Below are 18,596 nucleotides of genomic sequence, written 5' to 3' on the forward strand. Positions count from 1 at the left end.
TGTGGTCAAGCTAGGAGCTGGCTGAAATTTGGGATTTTTGGTTTGCACCAAATTTTGAAATTTCTTGAGAACTGGAAATTGGGGAGGGGGGCACACACGGAGGGAATCCTTTTGGAAACACCAATACAAGGTGTTTCTGAAACAAAATATGCTCCTCAGAATCCCACCTGCAGCTGACTGAAATTGACAAGATTCACATCAATGTCAGTCAGTGGTTGCCCAGACTGGCAGGGTCACTCCCATGCTGCACTATAGACCCCAAGGCTTTCAGACTCCTAGGCCAGCTGCTCCCCAGGGCTGCCTGACTCTGTTTGGTCGGAACGTTTCCAACTAGCTCTAGTCCAGATATGAAAAGAATATTAATATAATAAAACTATGGGGGGAAATTGTAGCAACAGAGAAGCCCACTCCATCAGCCCTTACTCATGGGTGTAATCCTGCTTAAGTCAGATGAGTAACTCACGTGAGGAAAGACTGTAGGATCAGACCTCTTGATCATCAAGGAAAAAAAAGTGGATTGAGAAAGCAGCATCTTTTAATGGACTAACAAACAAACAAGCTTCTGGGCTCAAAACATGTCTGGAGCCATGTGAATAAGAGACTTTATATGAACATGTTTGCTGTAATTCCCATTTCCTTAAATTTGACAGGATACAGTAATATCAGCATTTGACTCAAGCTGAAATACAAAGTACAAGGAACCTCAGAATAGGAGAACTGCTGGCTTCTAAAAAGCTGAACGAATTAAAGAGGACCTGTCAAGTAGTTATAGACCCAATTTTGGAATTTGTTGTTTTAGGCACTAATTCAGAAAAGTACTTAAGGATGTGCTTAACTTTAAGCAAGCGAGTAGTCCCAGTGACTGCAAGGGGAGTGGCTCACATGCTAAAAGTCATGCATGTGCCTTGCTGAATTAAAGCTTTAAAATGGGTTTTAACTAAATCTAACACAAACAGAAATCTCTTTTTAAAAGAAGTCGAGGATGACAGGTGTGATTTTGTGATACTTTATTAAACATTCCCCTCATTGTCACAAACTCAAAATATTATTACAGGGCAACAGGAAGTGCAGTGAGTGAGGCCTCAGTCCAGCTACATTTACACATCTGAGGGACTTCACTCGTGTTAGCAGTCCCAGGCCTATTTGCACATGTAAAACATAGCACACGTTTAAGCGTTTGTAAAACTACGGCCTTGTCTCATTTCAGTGCCCAGGCTGAAATGCAAAGATGAAACCAATAGCATCGATGGTGAAAAATAAATCAGAAGTTAAAAATTTCAGCAGTTTTAGCCATTCCAGATGTTGCTAGTTTAACTCAGTTTTGGATGTTTATTAATGCTAATTTTATGCTGACAACATCCCTTTACCTGATTCCCAGCAAGTGCTGGGACGGCCACAAAGCAGCCACCTTGAACCTAAATAGCCCGGACTGGGCATTTCGCTATGGCTGCTCGTACATGCCTTCAACCTTTGGCTACATGGGTATTAGCAAAGGCTTTGATTCTCTCCTACCCCTCTATTTTTTTTTTAAATAACTTTACTAAGTTTCAAATAACAGTAAATTGCTAGAAATCACAATTCCTTTTGCCAAAGCTACCAGAAATATTAGACTACGCCTGGCAGCCTGCTGAGATAAAAAGAGGCTGAACTAGCCTGTTCTTCTGTGGTAGACTTATAATTATGTCTCTTCTAAATATTTTCCAGGCTTTTTCCCCTCACTATCTGCAAATCTTTTTAAACCATTTTCATGGGTGGGTTTCTCACCACTAATTATATCCTCCCTCCACAGATAGAAAGCAGAGCAGAAATGAGAGATAACAGTATCTCTGTTTACTGTAATCAGCATCTTTTAATACACCATAAGTAGTTGTTTTAAGAAACATGGCTGGAAAAAAATATCAGCTGAATATGAATGCAAAATCTGATGCTCAATAGATCCATATAAACTATTGGTACAAGAATCTGAATAGAAGAGGATCTACTCAAACCTCTTATAAGCACCTGGTGAGTTACTTACAAACAACTGTAGAAATACAACAGTTAAATGACATACAATTAAGTCTGGCAACACCAAGCAGCAAGAACTTAAATTAAAACCATATGACTTGTGAAAATCCACCCAGTAGTGTTCAGCTGTCCCTTTTCTTTCCCAAGTTTTCACATTTGGCTTCATCTGATTCACTCTGAACAAGAGAACTAGTCAAATAGTCATGTAGCAATTTAACAAATAAAATATTCAAAATGATTATTGTTGTTGTCGTTCTTCATCCAACTCTACTTTTAAGAGGCATTGCTTGATTTCACAAACATGCAAGGCCCCTCAACTCACTTTGGGTTGCATCGACTGTTAATCCAAAGAACAAATGAATGGGTACACTAAAAACAATAACTTGAAAGGATGAAAATAGTGTTAAAGCTTAGAAAATCATCTTCAATGTTACATTAATCATTAAAACACTTCCAAGAAAGAAAGAGAAAAGAAATGCAAAATCCAAATTATGCTGGAATATGGACATGTGTAATCAAACTCAGTCAGATATTACAGAATAATAAATCATTTCACAGTAATTTGCTGCCTGTCAAGTACTAATGAGATCCCAGCATCATGTTGGGTGTAGCTCTTCTTTCACCCCACATACAACCACTTCTATCTTTACCAGATAGTGCGTCTGCAACTGTCTAAACAGAGAAAGGAAAATCCCACAAAGAGCATCTTAAAAATAGTAAGAAGAGACTTTCCCTACACTTCTAATAGCCTTATCTTAGAGAGGCAGTAAAACAGGAAAAGATTTTCTGACCGGCCCCCACCAGATTTTGTGGTAGGACTTGATACCACTGTGTCTTTTACCAGCATTATAAAGAGTTTTCACTCTACAGTCCAAGCCACTGTAAAATAAATGGCTGCACATCAGAAAAGGAACCATGGGCCAAATTCTGGCATACTGCATAAGCAGTTACATATATTAGATGCAAAAGCAGCATTAGATGTGGCTGTGTAATGGTCAGCAACAGTCTCACCCACAGCTCCCCGCTCAGAGCGGATTGGTACTGTGTGGAGGAGCAGTAATCTAGAAGAAGAAGGGCACACTTCCTATTCCTGGAGTACAGCACGTACATGGACAGTGGCCATGATTCAGTAAAGCATTTAAGAATTTGCTTAAAACTCACTGATTATGATGAAGCTTAAGCAAGTGCTTGAAGTTAAGCCTGCATTTAAATGCTTTGTCAAATCAGTGCATGTGCCTGTTATTCCCAGGCCTCTCTGCAGACTCTGAAGGGAGCAGTACTGGGGTGTAACACATGCATCCCCACTGGGTTTCCTGGAAAAAGGGTCAGGGCAGTACAGAGGAGCTGTCAGATTCTGCCTGTATGTGTTCAGCGTTCAGACACACCAAAGCAATGACATCAATATTGCCTGCAATCCCATACTGCCTTGGACTGCTAGTTGCTTTCCCTAGGAAGGATGCCATCGAAAGCCACTCTAAACACTGTATCTGCAGAGCTCCACCAAGCCCTTCTCCTATACCAAGCCCCCTCTTTGATATCTGAGAATGGTTGTCACATGCACGCAAAAAGCAAACATTAGGCTAAAGTAAAGACTATGAGTTCACATTACTATGAAAACATGGTCAGGCCAACCCCTGCATGAATGCTAGGACCACACATTGAATTTGATTCTTTGGATCTGCCTTTAGAACCATCTCAAGTAGTTTTGTACACCGTGTTGTTCATTTTAACCACCAAGGAGTGAGGGGATGGTAAAACACACTGTCTCCTAAACATTTTCTCAGCCCCATCCTCAAATTCCCAACTGAAGCCATCCCACCCCAGAAAGGCTTGGGGGGGTCACTCAACACTGACCCTTAATCAGCTAGAAGAGGATGGTACTGGGTGATAAGACACACTGCTAATTCAAGAAAAGACCAGAACCAGAGATCAAGGCTGAGTATCCCATGCAGCACTGTAGAGAAAGACCACAAGCTCAGCTCACTGGTTTGGATTTTGTTGTTAAATCAAATCCAGAAAAACAGCACCATGACCAAGCTGGATGAAAAGTTTCATAGCAGAACCAGGCATGTTTTGTCCATTTATTTTTTTCCTGGGTGGGGTGGTGGCTGCAAACCTCAATGGTACTAGCACTGCTGAGTTCAGAGCCAAGTGAGGCCAATTTCAGGTGGAAACCATACAAAACTCAGTGGACTGAGAATAGCCTTGTCTGGTTATTTTTGGGAAAATAAAGTGACGACTCTAGCTGCATGAACCAATGAGAATCGGACACACATGAAGCTCCAGACTCAACACTACGAGGAAAAGTTCTGCCCTGACTTAAGCTCTGTGCAACTTCACTGAAGTCAGGTGGAAGTCAGGGCAGAAACGGACCTCGAGCATTATTTTGTTTTAAGTGTACATATCTTTTACTTTGTGTTACGCTTCTGGGCCAAAGTAATGAGGCTAAGAAAGTGGTGGAAAAGATCAGCTCTGAGTTTATTACAAATACTGATTCATACGAGGTCACATAAAACAATGTTCACTAATAATAAATTAATTACTGTGCCTATTAAAAGCCAGGCAATGGGAAGCCCAGGTCATTTGTGAATACATCTTAATCATTGTTATGAAAAAAATGGTCTGTTAAAGAGATGAACCAGTTGACCCAATTTTAAACTATCCATTTGGCTGGATAGAAATTGTAAATAATGTATCCTGCCTTTACATTCTTGGAGAAGTTACCCTGTGCAATGCATTTTCTAACTTCCTTTCCCTGCAGGCATGTGAAGTGCACAAAGACTGATCATTTTACCTTTCAGAAAGCTGTCGTATCTGCGGAATCCCCATATATTTGTTGAAGTGCTCTAACACATTCACAACACCTTGCAGGAGATTGGCAACTTCCCCATACTGTCTCCGCCTGGTCATAGCCCTGAAGAGGAAATCAGAGATTATAATACCAGGCTCATTGTTAAGGGCAGATCTTGGGTGGCAATTCCATAGATTACCTCATCCTGCTCTGGGTCACAGCCACACATACTGAAATTTATTTGTCTAAAATATACAAATCTTCATTAACATTCCATTATAGCATTAGAAGTTGTTTTAACTGATGCTAAAATAAACGGAGACAGCATACACCTAATAGCGTTTCAAAAACACAGACGTCAAAAGTAACTCTTGGCAAAGAAGATGTAAACTACTGAATGCATCAACTTCACAGTATGGGTTTGAAGGCAGTAAATGTTATTTTGCCATATTGACCCAAATCAAGCTATTTCTCATCCCAGAAGAGTATGAGTTACAGCTTCATAGGGAAGAGAATTATAATGAAAAGCTGTTGGCCTTGACTTTATTGTTAATGTCTTTCATGAGCAACTGACGGAAAAGTCAAAATGAATTATTTCTTTTTTAGGTTCTGTACAGCTGGGAAGGCTGGGTTTAAACTATAAGTGCCTAGAAATATGAGGTTCTCTGCAGAGGGCTCTCAGCTGGGTAATTCACTACCATGCAAACCAGGCCTAGCCCTTGTCTTGCAACTTTCCAGTTGCTTGCAAAACTCATCTCATCAACAAGTAAAATCTGTGGATTGTCCTGGCAGTGTGCTCCTCAAGCAAACCAACTAGAGACTACTACGGATAAAGCGTAGTTTCAAAATGCAGGCAGAAGGGAAGAATTGGGTTCCTTTCTCTTGAAGGGTCATTAAACGTACTTCGCAATTTATGTAACAGCACCCGCACACAGTAGTGGTGGGCACTTTAGAAATGCAAACAACTGAAGAAAGAGATACATTTCACTAATCTCAAATATCACTCCAGGGATATTCTAATTTGTAAAGGCCACACTCAGAATTAGGACATCCAACTGAATGGAACAACATTATTCACCAACATAGCAACTATGGTCCTCTAATTCTGATTATCAGTGACACCACTCAAGAGTTCAAGGTCCTATTCATATGGGACAGGGATTGCAGGACCTACCAGGTACATGCAGAAAAGACCTGACAACAGAATTTATAATAGCCGGTGCTAATTCTGTGAGCACACATTCCATGGAAGAAGAATCGGCTAATAAAGAACCATTTAGAATGCTGCCCAGTACTCCAGAATACAGCTGCAAAGTCCCATATTTATAAAAGCACCAGTGAAAGTTCCTGTGACTTACTCAAGTGAATCCACACCCCCTGCCAGCATGTGCAGGTGATTGAGCGTAGTGATGGAGGTGGTCAGATGCCGCTTGGCATGATCTAGTTGCTTGATATCTCGTGTGATTTCTTTAACCTAGGGATTAAAAACAAGAGACTGATTAAACATCCAAGCCACTACAGCAAATTGTAAGGAGAGGATGTGACGGGCCCTGTCCTCTCTGGAACTGAACCATGCTGGCTTCTACAGCCACATTAACATAGGGACAAGGGTTCACAACCTACATACAGCATGTAGAACTAGAGCCAGAGTGAACTCTCAATAGCATGTTACCAATATGCGACCATTAGGATGGACAAACGACAAATGCTGAGAACAAAAGATCTCCCGCTCACTTTAAAGGCCAGGAAGAAACTTCCACTCACCATTTGCTCTGATTTTTCCGCCTTGTCTTTGATATCTTTAATCTTACCAAAGAGTTGCTGAATGGCTTTTTGGGCCTCCTCAAGAGCCTGAGAGAGAAGGAAAAGATTCATACTCAGTTTCCATCGTCAAAGGAACTATGCAGTTGCTCCCTAGTGCAAATTTTGTAGCATTTTTACTACACAACATTCAATCCGTATATCAAAGGCCAATATACAATTGTATTGTCCCAAGATTGACTAGAAAGACCTGAGACAAGGAATATTTCCCAAAACCTTTTTAAAATAAATTGATAGGATTTTATTCCCCGTGATCGATGGCTCAATGTGAATCTTATAATGGGACTCTAAGTGCCTGAGTTAAGAGCTCTACGAGTTTGTTTCTACAGATTACAACCGGAAAGTCACGATATTTCAGAAAACCAGAATATTTTCCACCCATCTAGTGAAACTGGAAAGACACTTAAAACCTACACTGCTCCACATATTTACAGTGGATCAGGAGAAGAAAATATCTACCCTACCAAAAAAAGTGTGATAATGAAAGAGGTGCCATCAATGGAAAAAGTATCGAGTGTGTTACCTAGGGGACAGAGGAACTGAACTTGACGTGTTTGCTAAATGAATAAGTCTCCTAAATGAAGGGGGAAGGAGGCTTTGTGGTTAAAACACTGGCCTAGGCCTCAGGAAATCTGCGTTTAATTCCTGGCTTTGCCACAGACTTTCACCTCAGTGTTTCTGTGACTCAGTTCCCCATCTATAAAATGAGGATAATAATCTTTAAATTTAAAATTCTTCCATCCCTTATAACTCGTTTAATTAGAATGTTTGCTCTTCGGAGCAACACTGCCTCTTCCCAGGTGTACCTACCGCCCCTACCACAATGGGGAGATCTTGGTTCCGGGCTCTAGTTAACACTGTCACACAAATAATAAATAAAACGAAGAAATCCCCCTTGGTCCAATGCACCAAAATCATGCCACAGGGCGCTATAACACAGAAACAGCAAAAGGAGTGCAGCCCTCAGGGAGACAGAGATCTGTGTAGCCCAGAAAGAGGCATACAGCAACATAGGGAACCTATTAAGAATACATCAAGCACATTGAGGCTCTCTCACTTCCAGGTTCCTGTTCTGTTTTTGTAAGTAACACGGTGCGATATTGACAGACAGGAGGATGCATAGCAACCTGTAAAGTGGTTCCTGTTTTTTTTAATAACAATAAAGCTTGAGCTCTGACAGCAAAAGGAAAGAAGCAGCCAGCATAAAAATCCAGGAGTGCCCATAAGTTTTAAATTAAAAAAAAAAAAAAGGAACAAACCATGTTTTATTTTTACAAAGTCGCTTAGATGCTGAACCAGGGTTACAACCACCTCCTAATCTAAACTCATATAGTGCCTAGTGTCTTACAGAACTTTCCCAGGATCTGCACGGTAATATTACATAGGGAAGGTCATTACACTTTGACCATTGTTTCAAGTTAAAAATGTGTGGTGAAATATTTAACATGCTGCAAATAAGAGAGAAAGGGCTTGTCTACATCAGAAAGTTGCAGCGCTGGTGAGGGAGTTACAGCACTGCAACTTAGGAGGTGTACACATCTGCAGGGCACCACCAGCGCTGCAACTCCCTGTTTGCAGCGCTGGCCGTACTCCCGTTTTGTCTCGGGTGTAGAGGATCCAGCGCTGGTGATCCAGCGCTGGTAATCAAGTATAGACACTTACCAGCGCTTTTCTTGACCTCCGTGGAATAAGCAGGTATCCCAGCATACCTGAGGAAGCCTCTGGTAATCAAGCTGGTCTCCTTTCCCGGTTTGCTCTCTCGTTCCCCGAACCCCCGAGCAAGCAGGTCTCCTTCCCTGCGGTTTGCAGGGTGGTTCGGGGAACGCGAGAGCAAACCGCGGCGAAGCTGGTCTCCTTTCCCGGTTTGCTCTCTCGTTCCCCGAACCCCCGAGCAAGCAGGTCTCCTTCCCTGCGGTTTGCAGGGTGGTTCGGGGAACGCGAGAGCAAACCGCGGCGAAGCTGGTCTCCTTTCCCGGTTTGCTCTCGCGTTCCCCGAACCCCCCTTGAAGCCGCCCAACAGCGCTGCAGTGTGGCCACATCTAACACCACTTGCAGCGCTGGTTGCTGTAAGTGTGGCCACTCTGCAGCGCTCGCCCTATACAGCTGTACTAATACAGCTGTAACAACCAGCGCTGCAAAATTTTAGATGTAGACATGGCCAAAGGCAAGAAATTTTTCCTTTCCTTCCTTCCATGTTTCTCTGAGATTTCCACAGTGTGAAATGTGAGCAGAGGCAGACACAGCAACAGCTTCTTTGCAGGGTAAGAATAAGATTCAGGGCTTGTCTACATCACAAAGTTGCAGCGCTGGTGAGGGGGTTACAGCGCTGCAACTTAGGAGGTGTACACATCTGCAGGGCATCACCAGCGCTGCAACTCCCTGTTTGCAGCGCTGGCCGTACTCCCGTTTTGTCTCGGGTGTAGAGGATCCAGCGCTGGTAATCAAGTGTAGACACTTACCAGCGCTTTTCTTGACCTCCGTGGAATAAGCAGGTATCCCAGCATACCTGAGGAAGCCTCTGGTAATCAAGCAGGTCTCCTTCCCTGCGGTTTGCTCTCGCGTTCCCCGAACCCCCGAGCAAGCAGGTCTCCTTCCCTGCGGTTTGCTCTCGCGTTCCCCGAACCCCCGAGCAAGCAGGTCTCCTTCCCTGCGGTTTGCAGGGGGGTTCGGGGAACGCGAGAGCAAACCGGGGAAGGAGACCAGCTTCGCCGCGGTTTGCTCTCGCGTTCCCCGAACCCCCCTGCAAACCGCAGGGAAGGAGACCTGCTTGCTCGGGGGTTCGGGGAACGCGAGAGCAAACCGGGGAAGGAGACCAGCTTCGCCGCGGTTTGCTCTCGCGTTCCCCGACTCCCCCTGCAAACCGCAGGGAAGGAGACCTGCTTGCTCGGGGATTCGGGGAACGCGAGAGCAAACCGCAGGGAAGGAGACCTGCTTCGCCGCAGTTTGCTCTCTCGTTCCCCGACCCCCCCTGCAAACCGCAGGGAAGGAGACCTGCTTGCTCGGGGTTCGGGGAACGCGAGAGCAAACCGCGGCGAAGCTGGTCTCCTTCCCCGGTTTGCTCTCGCGTTCCCCGAACCCCCCTTGAAGCCGCCCAACAGCGCTGCAGTGTGGCCACATCTAACACCACTTGCAGCGCTGGTTGCTGTAAGTGTGGCCACTCTGCAGCGCTGGCCCTATACAGCTGTACTAATACAGCTGTAACAACCAGCGCTGCAAAATTGTAGATGTAGACATACCCTTAGTCAAGCTCATACATTAGCATCTCTCTTGGAGAGAGGAGAGCATTCTTGTTTGTATCACTGCAACAGTTAAGGGCGTGACAGCATTTCAACTACAAAACTGTTTGCAGACATTTGTAAATCGGCTGTAAAACTTCCGCTTCCAGCCATATCCCCCATGATACGGTAACTTTGTAAAGTGTGTATTCAGTAAGGGCCAATTCATACACCCCTGAAACCAACAGACTATTTGACAGAGCAGGATCAGGCCCTACTGAGCTCTTTAATTCATGTTTTAAACACATCTGTACATGTGTCTTATGCAAAAGTAGTCACCTGAGGACAAGATCCTCAGCTAGCATACACATTGATTCACACCAGTGAGGAAACTTGCCCCAGGTTTCTTGGCTGCTACTGTACACTGAGCAGCTGGTTTCAATGGCATCTCTCCCAAATCTTTTCCTGACCACTGGGCTGGATGACCAATTCTTTGCTTTCAAAGCATTGTGCGTTGTTCTATAATGAAGTGCATCCATCATTTGTTGGCGTAAGTTATTCAGTTCTTTTCACATCTGATGGCAGTTGTACTTATTTGCTGTCTGCAATTCCACTATCATCTGCAGACCTGAAGGGTTCATTTACAACAATTTCATTCAAATCATTCCTATTTTCACACCCGCCTCACTTCAATTCCCTTCCTCCACAAATCACACTTCTGCCAAAGGCCTGCAAGCATCAGCTCTTCCTTCAAAGAAGTGCTAGCAAAAAAAGATGAAAATAAACCTAAATGGAAAACTCAAAAGTTATGGAATGAAGGAATGTAAAACCCCACATATGGGTCACTTGGCTTTCAATTCCAGCTCTCCATCGGGGCACGATCTTATCTGAATACCTATCTGTAAAAGTGCTCAGCCTTCCTGCTGCTCTCTTACAGGGGTAATACCATGGCTCAGTCTGGCTAGAGAGCTGGACTCTAAGCACGACTGACATTTTTCTGTTTCACATTTTAATAACTGAATTTGGTTTCCAATTCTGGAACAATAGTTCTTCCAAGGACAACTGCATTTTCTCTGTCTTGATCACTCATGATTTGGTATTAATTGTTTATGTTCAAGTTACAGAATGGAAATCTATGTGTGCGCCTGCTGTTGAATTGTATTTATGGTTAGAGTTTCATTCGTACCCGGTTGTTCAGGAGAAGGGTGGTGGTAAGTGGGTTGCAGATTGTGGAATGAGGCTGCTGAGGCTGAGAAGGGGAACAAAAAGGTGGCCTGTACATGAGCTGTTGAATGACTTTCCTGCTTCTTTTCCTTGCTTTTCATATCTTGCACTCATAGGATATGCAACTAGCAACCTCAGTTCAAAGATAACTAATTTTGTGTGTGTGGATTATATAAAATCATGCACAGAGATGGAAGGGTTTGCTTGAAAACCTCCTTATGATCATGCTGAAAACATTAAACATCTTTTGTCAATTCACTGTTGCAGGTAGTTCAATATCTCACCCTAAGGAAAGTGGGAATGACTCTCTATAGACAGAGGGCTGGATTTTGTGTGGCATTTTCAGTTCCTTACATGAACAAGACCAAACCCCACAAAGGAAATAAGTTTAGACCCCAGCACAATTGGTGTGAACTGTGTTTGGAGTGTATCTGAGTGGGAGAAGCCACCTGATTGCATGTCCTAAAACCAACCTATGAAATAACTCTATACATAAGCCCTTTTCCATCTTGATAACATCTCCATCTCCCTTTGTCTTCTGCTGTTAAGGAAGCTTCTATTCCACCCCCCTTTTTATATTGAATCCCAAGAGCAAGGATATTATTGTAGCTACATACTCCTTGAAAAAACAAATAAATCTATCACAATCTTGGGTTTCCAAGATCAAAATGAAGACCAACTTGGCAGAAGGATTTTTTCCCCCCTCCTGCTGGAATGGTTTTTTTTTGTTTTTTTACAATAAATGTGACTAATTTGGAGAACATTTTATAATTCACTTTCCAGAGGGGGAAAAAAGGTCTTACCGGAAGTATCAGAATCATGTGAGCATTAACTTTTATCTATTTAACGTCCCTTAACCAATCATCCAACACATTCAGCTAGTGAAGTGAACATCCTACAGAGATAGTTACATTGTTCATCTGCAATTGACATCTTCCTTTTTTTTTGTTTGTTTGTTTAACTACTCACGTGTGTGAGGGAGAGAGAGAGAGAGAGTTTGGCTCTTAACCCTAGTTTCCTTTTATAATAAATTCTTGCCTTTTATTCCATATCCATTCCAAGGCATATGGATTAAAAACAAAACTAAATTAATAAAGAATTCTCTCTCCAATTTATTTAACCATAGTCTCTGTACAGGTACCAGATCCCAGTTTCAGCTATTAAACAGGCCGTTACCAAAGTGATGCTCTTGCATATTCAGAGACTTGGATAGGCCTGTAAAAAGTCAACCCAAAGTCTTTCGCAGAGGCTAGTTGCTACATTTCCTTTTGTTTCAGCACAGCACTGACTGCTACCACGAACTGGTATTTCAAGCCAAGAGGGATTTTGGAAACAGAGCTCTAAATAAAGAGATACAGAGGCCAGATCAGGCCAAAGATGAAATTAGCTCCCATGAAAGCATCACCGCTTGATTACTCCATTCTTAGCCAAAGCAGAGGCAATGTCATGATATCCGTTTAGACCTTGGACCACCCAAAACAAATGTAGCCTTCAGGGACAGATAATTCTTTGGTATGAGATGCTAAACCGAGCTCCAATCAGAGCCTCATCAGCGGCTATCATGGGGGATGGGCAAACACCAATGACATTTCACAATGAAGTTAAAAGACACAACCCCAGTGCAGTAACTGACAGATGGCCACGCTTAGTACAACAGGTTCTAGACATTAAAGGATGCACATAAGCTATTGCAAGGTACACAGTATTTGCTCTAGATACACGTTGTAAAGAGCTTTTGTATCTAGTTTTATAGGAAAGTCCTTTATCTGTTACAAATATCGAAAGATTATTTCTTGCCCTTACTTACTAATCAGTGTTTCTAAAAGTCTTTGGAGAAGTACAGCATCATATAAAACCAGAATTTGCCTCCTTTACACTGAGTAGCACCTTACTCTGCAGGTAGGCCAGTTGTGGTTATTCAGATCAGTAAGATGTCATTCAGTGTGAGTAAAATATCAGAATCCAAACCTTACCTGTGAAAAGGCCATTGACCATGGATTACACTTTCATTATTTAAAATTCACAGACCAAAAAAAAGCTTCAATAAACTGAAGTATCTATCAATTATTTAAGAGAATGTTGGCGTTTTCTCAAATATCATACAAGGTAAGAAAGCCAAAAATTCCATATTTACATTATAGTAAGAGGGCAAATATTAGAAGGCAGGAAAATTCACAGCCACCCAAGCCACCTTAATTCTGCCTTCATCCCCTGCCAACATCCCATCTTGCACACAATTGCATCGTGCATCTAACATGGACGTATTCTGATAAAGGTTGCTTTGATACACGTTTTTAAGAAGTTGGCAGCTTGCCATAAAGGTGACCTCAGCAAAGCACATGAGCTGGTGATTTAAAGCTGTAGAGTACTATGCAAGGTATAAGTAGTATTACTGGCCATCAGTCTCCTGAGTTAAAGATTGCTTTGTTATTTTTACCCTATGGAACTTAGACAAAATATATGGCATTGAAATGACAAGCTGCTCTTAGAAGTCCCGTCCCCTTCAGTTATCAAAAATAACTGGAGAAAGCAGTAGAAAATAAAAATAGCCAGACCTCTCTCTAAAAAGTTAACCATTAGGGTCCTGATTCTGAAAGTGGTTACATGCATGCTTAACTTGGCTACCATGAATAGTCCCAAGTTACTCTAGCTCAGCGGTCGGCAACCTCTGGCACGCAGCTCACCAGGGTAAGCACCCTGGCAGTCCGGGCTAGTTTGTTTACCTGCCGTGTTGACAGGTTTGGCCGATTGTGGTTCCCACTGGCCGCAGTTCACTGTTTCAGGGCAGCACATCCCTCGGCCCACACCGCTTCGTGCAGCCCCCATTGGCCTGGGATGGCGAACCACAGCCAGTGGGAGTTGTGATTGGCTGAACCTGCCGATGCAGCAGATAAACAAACTAGCCCGGCCCACCAGGGTGCTTACCCTGGCGAGCCGCCTGCCAGAGGTTGCCGACCCCTGCTCCAGCTCATAAAGTTAAATATGTGCATGAGGGTTAGCACGACCGGGAGCTACCAGAGGTTCTTTTCTAAAGGTCTGAAAAGGCAATAAGAGTCAGCATCTCATACTAAAATCCAAATCTGTTTTCAAGTTCCTGGTAAGACCTGGTCACTATTAGGAGATGGTGAAAGGAAAGGAGGGCTATCCTTTCATCTCCCCACCCTTCAGAGTCAGTAACAGCTAGCCTTACTCCTGCCAAATTTCCTATCCACTGCTTGTCTCTTGGGTGGGATTTTCTATAAATCATACATCGAGGCTTACTCATAACAGTATGAAGTTACTGAAAAACTCAACAGGATCCGTTCAGATAAGTGACAAACACCTACACAATATTTTATTGAAATTCTATCCTCCCTTTCAGTGATAACTAGTTTTTAATCATGGACTTGGACAGAGAGAATGTAAGAGCAGCAGTATTCTCCTAGGTTTGAGAGACAGCCTCCAATCTGCACTCCCAGACCTCCAACCCATCTATCAAGGTTATTTCTAATCTGTTCTGCAAAAAAGTGCATGATGTGCTGATGCTTTAACTGTCACTGCAGAGTCTCAAGCTTGCATTTATCCTTGGTTTGATCCCAAAGAGTTCGATTCCAGAGAAGAACAAGACGGTGGGGGGTATAAGGTCATCTCAGTTCATAGGGGGTTTATACATAGAAATTTCCATTCATGGAGATAAAACTATCCTCCTCCTATTTCATCTCGGTGGGATGAAAATATCCCCAGTCATGAACATGAGAGCACCCTTAATAATTACCAGTCAACTCACAATTACTAAACACCAAACACTTGTTGCATCGTATTTTATTCTCAGAAAAAGCATAGGCCCCGAAAAGAATTTTTCCCTGCTCGTGTACAATAGATTCTCTTTCATACTTTCAGGATACTCCAGTTCTTCTTGTTTCAGAAATGGGACAAGAAGCAATAAAAGAACAGAAAGTCAAATATTTGAGCCGGGGAAACCTTTAGGATGAAAGTGGTTTGTGTTTGAAAAAATCTCTCTCTTTATTATTTTGAACGTTATTGGAGATGGAGCATTGAAGCCAATGGCAAGCTTCAAAGCTAACAAATTGTCACTGGAATGCTGACCAAACTAAACCAGGATTTTGCCCCCAGATACTTTGACAGCCAAAAAAAAAAAGATCAACAGCTACCAGCATGTGGTGCCAACATCTGCTACTTTTACCTACTTACGGGCTCTGGAGAGTCACAGTTTGGACAACATGAGCTCTGGTCCTGTTTTATGAATTAAAGAACTCAGGTCTCCTACTGTTTTGCTGAATAACATGGTTGGGATATGGGGGAAGAGAAGAGACAGGAATAGCAGCTGGTATTTGGTTTCAATTTTATACTGAAATTTTTAGAACAAGGTACAAATTTCCAAAACTGTCAACAACAAAAAAACTTGACAATGTTGTAAATTTCAGGAGCATCAGTACGAAGCAAAATTGCTAATAAATATTAATTTGATTTCTTAACACTTACTTCAAACCCCTTTATTTACCCCTTAAAATATAACCTTCAAACAACACAGTAGTAGCTCTGAATGATACAATGGTGCCGGGGGGCTGCATTTTTCTTTTTGACCTACAAAAACCTACTTAATTGATGAGCTCTGTGTATGTTTGGCATTTTTTGTACCTCAGAAATGTTTTAAGTTAAGAAGAGAGAGAACATAACATTTCGCTCAGACACACAGAGAACCCTGCCAACAGAAAAGCTGTGTGAAAACCTGTTCCATGCTTTTTAAGTCATGGGGCACCGTTTGGTAGTTTAGATGTAAAATTTGATGTTGGGACAAAATAAAGGTTTGGTTTGCGTGACAAAGCTTAACAATATTTTCATGAAGCTTTGTTTTGATAATGATGAAAACAGTTTGTTTGGATTTAAACAGTCTGTCTGTAGCAACTGAAACCAAAATGTTGCAGTATTTGATCAGTGCATAAGGATGAGAGAGTGAGACTGACCACAAACACACACACACAACGAAAGATGACACTGTCTGAAAAAGATTTGTTTACTTAGGGCAAATCCACACTTAAAACGCTGCCTCAGTGCAGCTGCACCACTGTAGTGCTTCAGTGAAGATGCTCTAAGCTGAAGGGAGAGAGCTCTCCCATTGGCGTAGTTAAACCACCCGCCTGAGAGGTGGTAGCTATATCACCAGGAGAAACTCTCCCGCCAACATAGCACTGTCTACACGGGGAGTTAAGGTCAGAATAACTACATTGCTCAGGGGTGTGAAACCGATATAGGCCCATAGTGTAGACCAGACCTCAGTATTGTTATAAGTAACCATAAGATCACTTCGGGAATAGTCAGTTACATTGCTTCCCCTTGCTAATCAGTTGGTTTTGAGTGTTTTGCACAGCAAAGGACGATGGAAAAACATTTTTTAATGGATGAAAATGTGATTGTAAAACCATAATTGGCAGGGAAAGTTAGGCAGTACCCAACACTACTGAACTTTTTTTTTGTTTTTTATCAATTTGACCTTGAATTGATGTGTCCCTTTAAAACCAATGTTCTTGCCACTTATGGCAATTAAAGGATGTCCTAGCACTTATGTGCAGGAGCAGGGGTGTTACCCATAGCATCCTACCCAAAATCCAACACAGGGAATTACGCTCTGCCTGTCTGAATTCCTCCTGCAGTTCCAAGTTGACACAGTAGCCACCTTCACCTCCACCCTAAAAAGGACCCTAAAAAGGTGGGTGGAGTCGCTGTGCTCTATTGAACAGCTGCCGCTTTCTCCCAGTGACGTGGTGACAATTCAGTGGTGGGTGCAGTGATCTCTGAACAGCCCTTACGCACCTTTCCAGGGCTGTTGTGGAGCTCAGCTAAATATTTAAGGGTTCGGAAATCCTCAGACAAAAGGAACTATAGGAGGTTTGTGATCTATTACAGAACAATGTTTCATTGGGGAAAGAAAAAAATGTGCTGGAATAGGTTGCTTGCCTGCTTAGGAAATTTTAAGACTGAGGGCCACTAGGATCCACGTTGTTCTGGTAATAATGGTTAAACTACTTAGATGATTTCCACATGCTGATTGGTGTAGAGTAAAAACTTGCTGGTTTTATTTGATTCTAGCAAATATACATTTCCACTGGATGTTATTACTCATATTGGAAGACTGCCCAGTGCCAAGTATTTTATAGACACTTGACACATCTACCCAACTTCTCAGAGTCCAAATGTATTCTTCATGTTACAAATTGGGCTGTGGTCAGGACATTGAGAGCTCTGAACTTCTGGAAATCTCCCCATTTTCAACTGCAGAGAGTTAGGTCTTCTTTCATTCCTTGCCACGCTTACAACTGAGATCAATGAAAACCTTGAGCATGGTTAAAAATAAATTCCCATCTAACAACTCAAAGGAGCCTCAACTGCAGCACTTTCAAAGAGACTTTTGTATACTGTGACCATGCTACCAATTTCTTCCATTAAGGTCTCATACCTGCGAGTCCCTCCAGTTTGAGAAAGGGAACAAAAATATTCTGTTAGGATTTCATGTTAGAGGATGCTGTAAGAATTACATCAAAGATAAACACAATCTAGGATTAAGTTGCTCTGAAATAGAGTCAAGCCTCGGGAAAACAGGAGCATAATTTGGAGAAACTCTGACCACTTATTTCTTATGCCTACAATTTATTCTGCTGAAAGCCTCTACCTCAGCATCCACACACAAACTCCTCTTACCTTAGTCCATGGTCGTGTCTAAGAAAAGAGGTTGTACTGGAAAACGTGTTGGCTAATATGCTTTAGCTGACATGATTTTAAACCAGGGGTCGGCAACCTTTCAGAAGTGGTGTGCCGAGTCTTCATGTATTCACTCTAATTTAAGGTTTCGGGTGCCAGTTACACATTTTAACATATTTAGACAGTCTCTTTGTATAAGTCTATAATATATAACTAAACTCTTGTTGTATGTAAAGTAAACAAGTTTTTTAAAACGTTTAAGAAGCCTCATTTAAAATTAAATTAAAATGCAGAGCCCCCTGGCCAGTGGCCAGGACCCAGGCAGTGCGAGTGCCATTGCCACTGAAAATCAGCTCGCGTGCCGCCTTTGGCATGTGTGCCATAGTTGCCTACCCCTGTTTTAAACATTACATTGCACCTACTGTAGACTCAGTTTAAGACCTTTAAAAACATGTTAACTGGCTGAAGGTGACCCAGGCTCGCTCTCCCAGGGCTTGTCTTCACAAGTAAATTAACTGGCATAACTATTGTGGAATCAGCTATTCTGCTATAGCTGTGCTGGTCATTTTCCCCAAGTAGACAAGCCCTTAGGGCTTTATACTGCTGCCCATCACGGGAGTACCTGCTCCTTGTAGCCCTCTAGCCACTAGGAGCGACCACAACCAATTGACAGGTTTTTTAAAGGTTTTAAACAGTCTACACATGCTCACATGTTCAAACACCACCTACTTTCCTATTCCAGACAAGGCCTAAGAGTTCCAAAGGCAAATAATTTCAGCCGCTTTAAAAAAATTTTAATAATTGAAGCGTCCCCCATCTGGGGCATGCCCTGTTGCTGCTTA

The 18,596-nt window shown here is 42.4% G+C and overlaps 1 protein-coding gene across 1 annotated transcript in view; it reads right to left on the reverse strand.

Moving 5' to 3' along the window:
- VPS53 (VPS53 subunit of GARP complex) overlaps window positions 1-18,596 on the reverse strand; it is a 93,795-nt gene that overhangs the window by 54,574 nt on the left and 20,625 nt on the right. The window contains exons 5-7 of the mRNA XM_050928781.1: window positions 6,563-6,649; window positions 6,157-6,272; window positions 4,802-4,921 (exon numbers count right to left, since the gene is read on the reverse strand). Coding sequence (XP_050784738.1) covers window positions 4,802-4,921; window positions 6,157-6,272; window positions 6,563-6,649 — 323 coding nt within the window. The remainder of the gene's footprint in view (window positions 1-4,801; window positions 4,922-6,156; window positions 6,273-6,562; window positions 6,650-18,596) is intronic.

The sequence above is a fragment of the Gopherus flavomarginatus genome, chromosome 19, assembly GCF_025201925.1.
Source record: "Gopherus flavomarginatus isolate rGopFla2 chromosome 19, rGopFla2.mat.asm, whole genome shotgun sequence".
NCBI lineage: Eukaryota > Metazoa > Chordata > Testudines > Testudinidae > Gopherus > Gopherus flavomarginatus.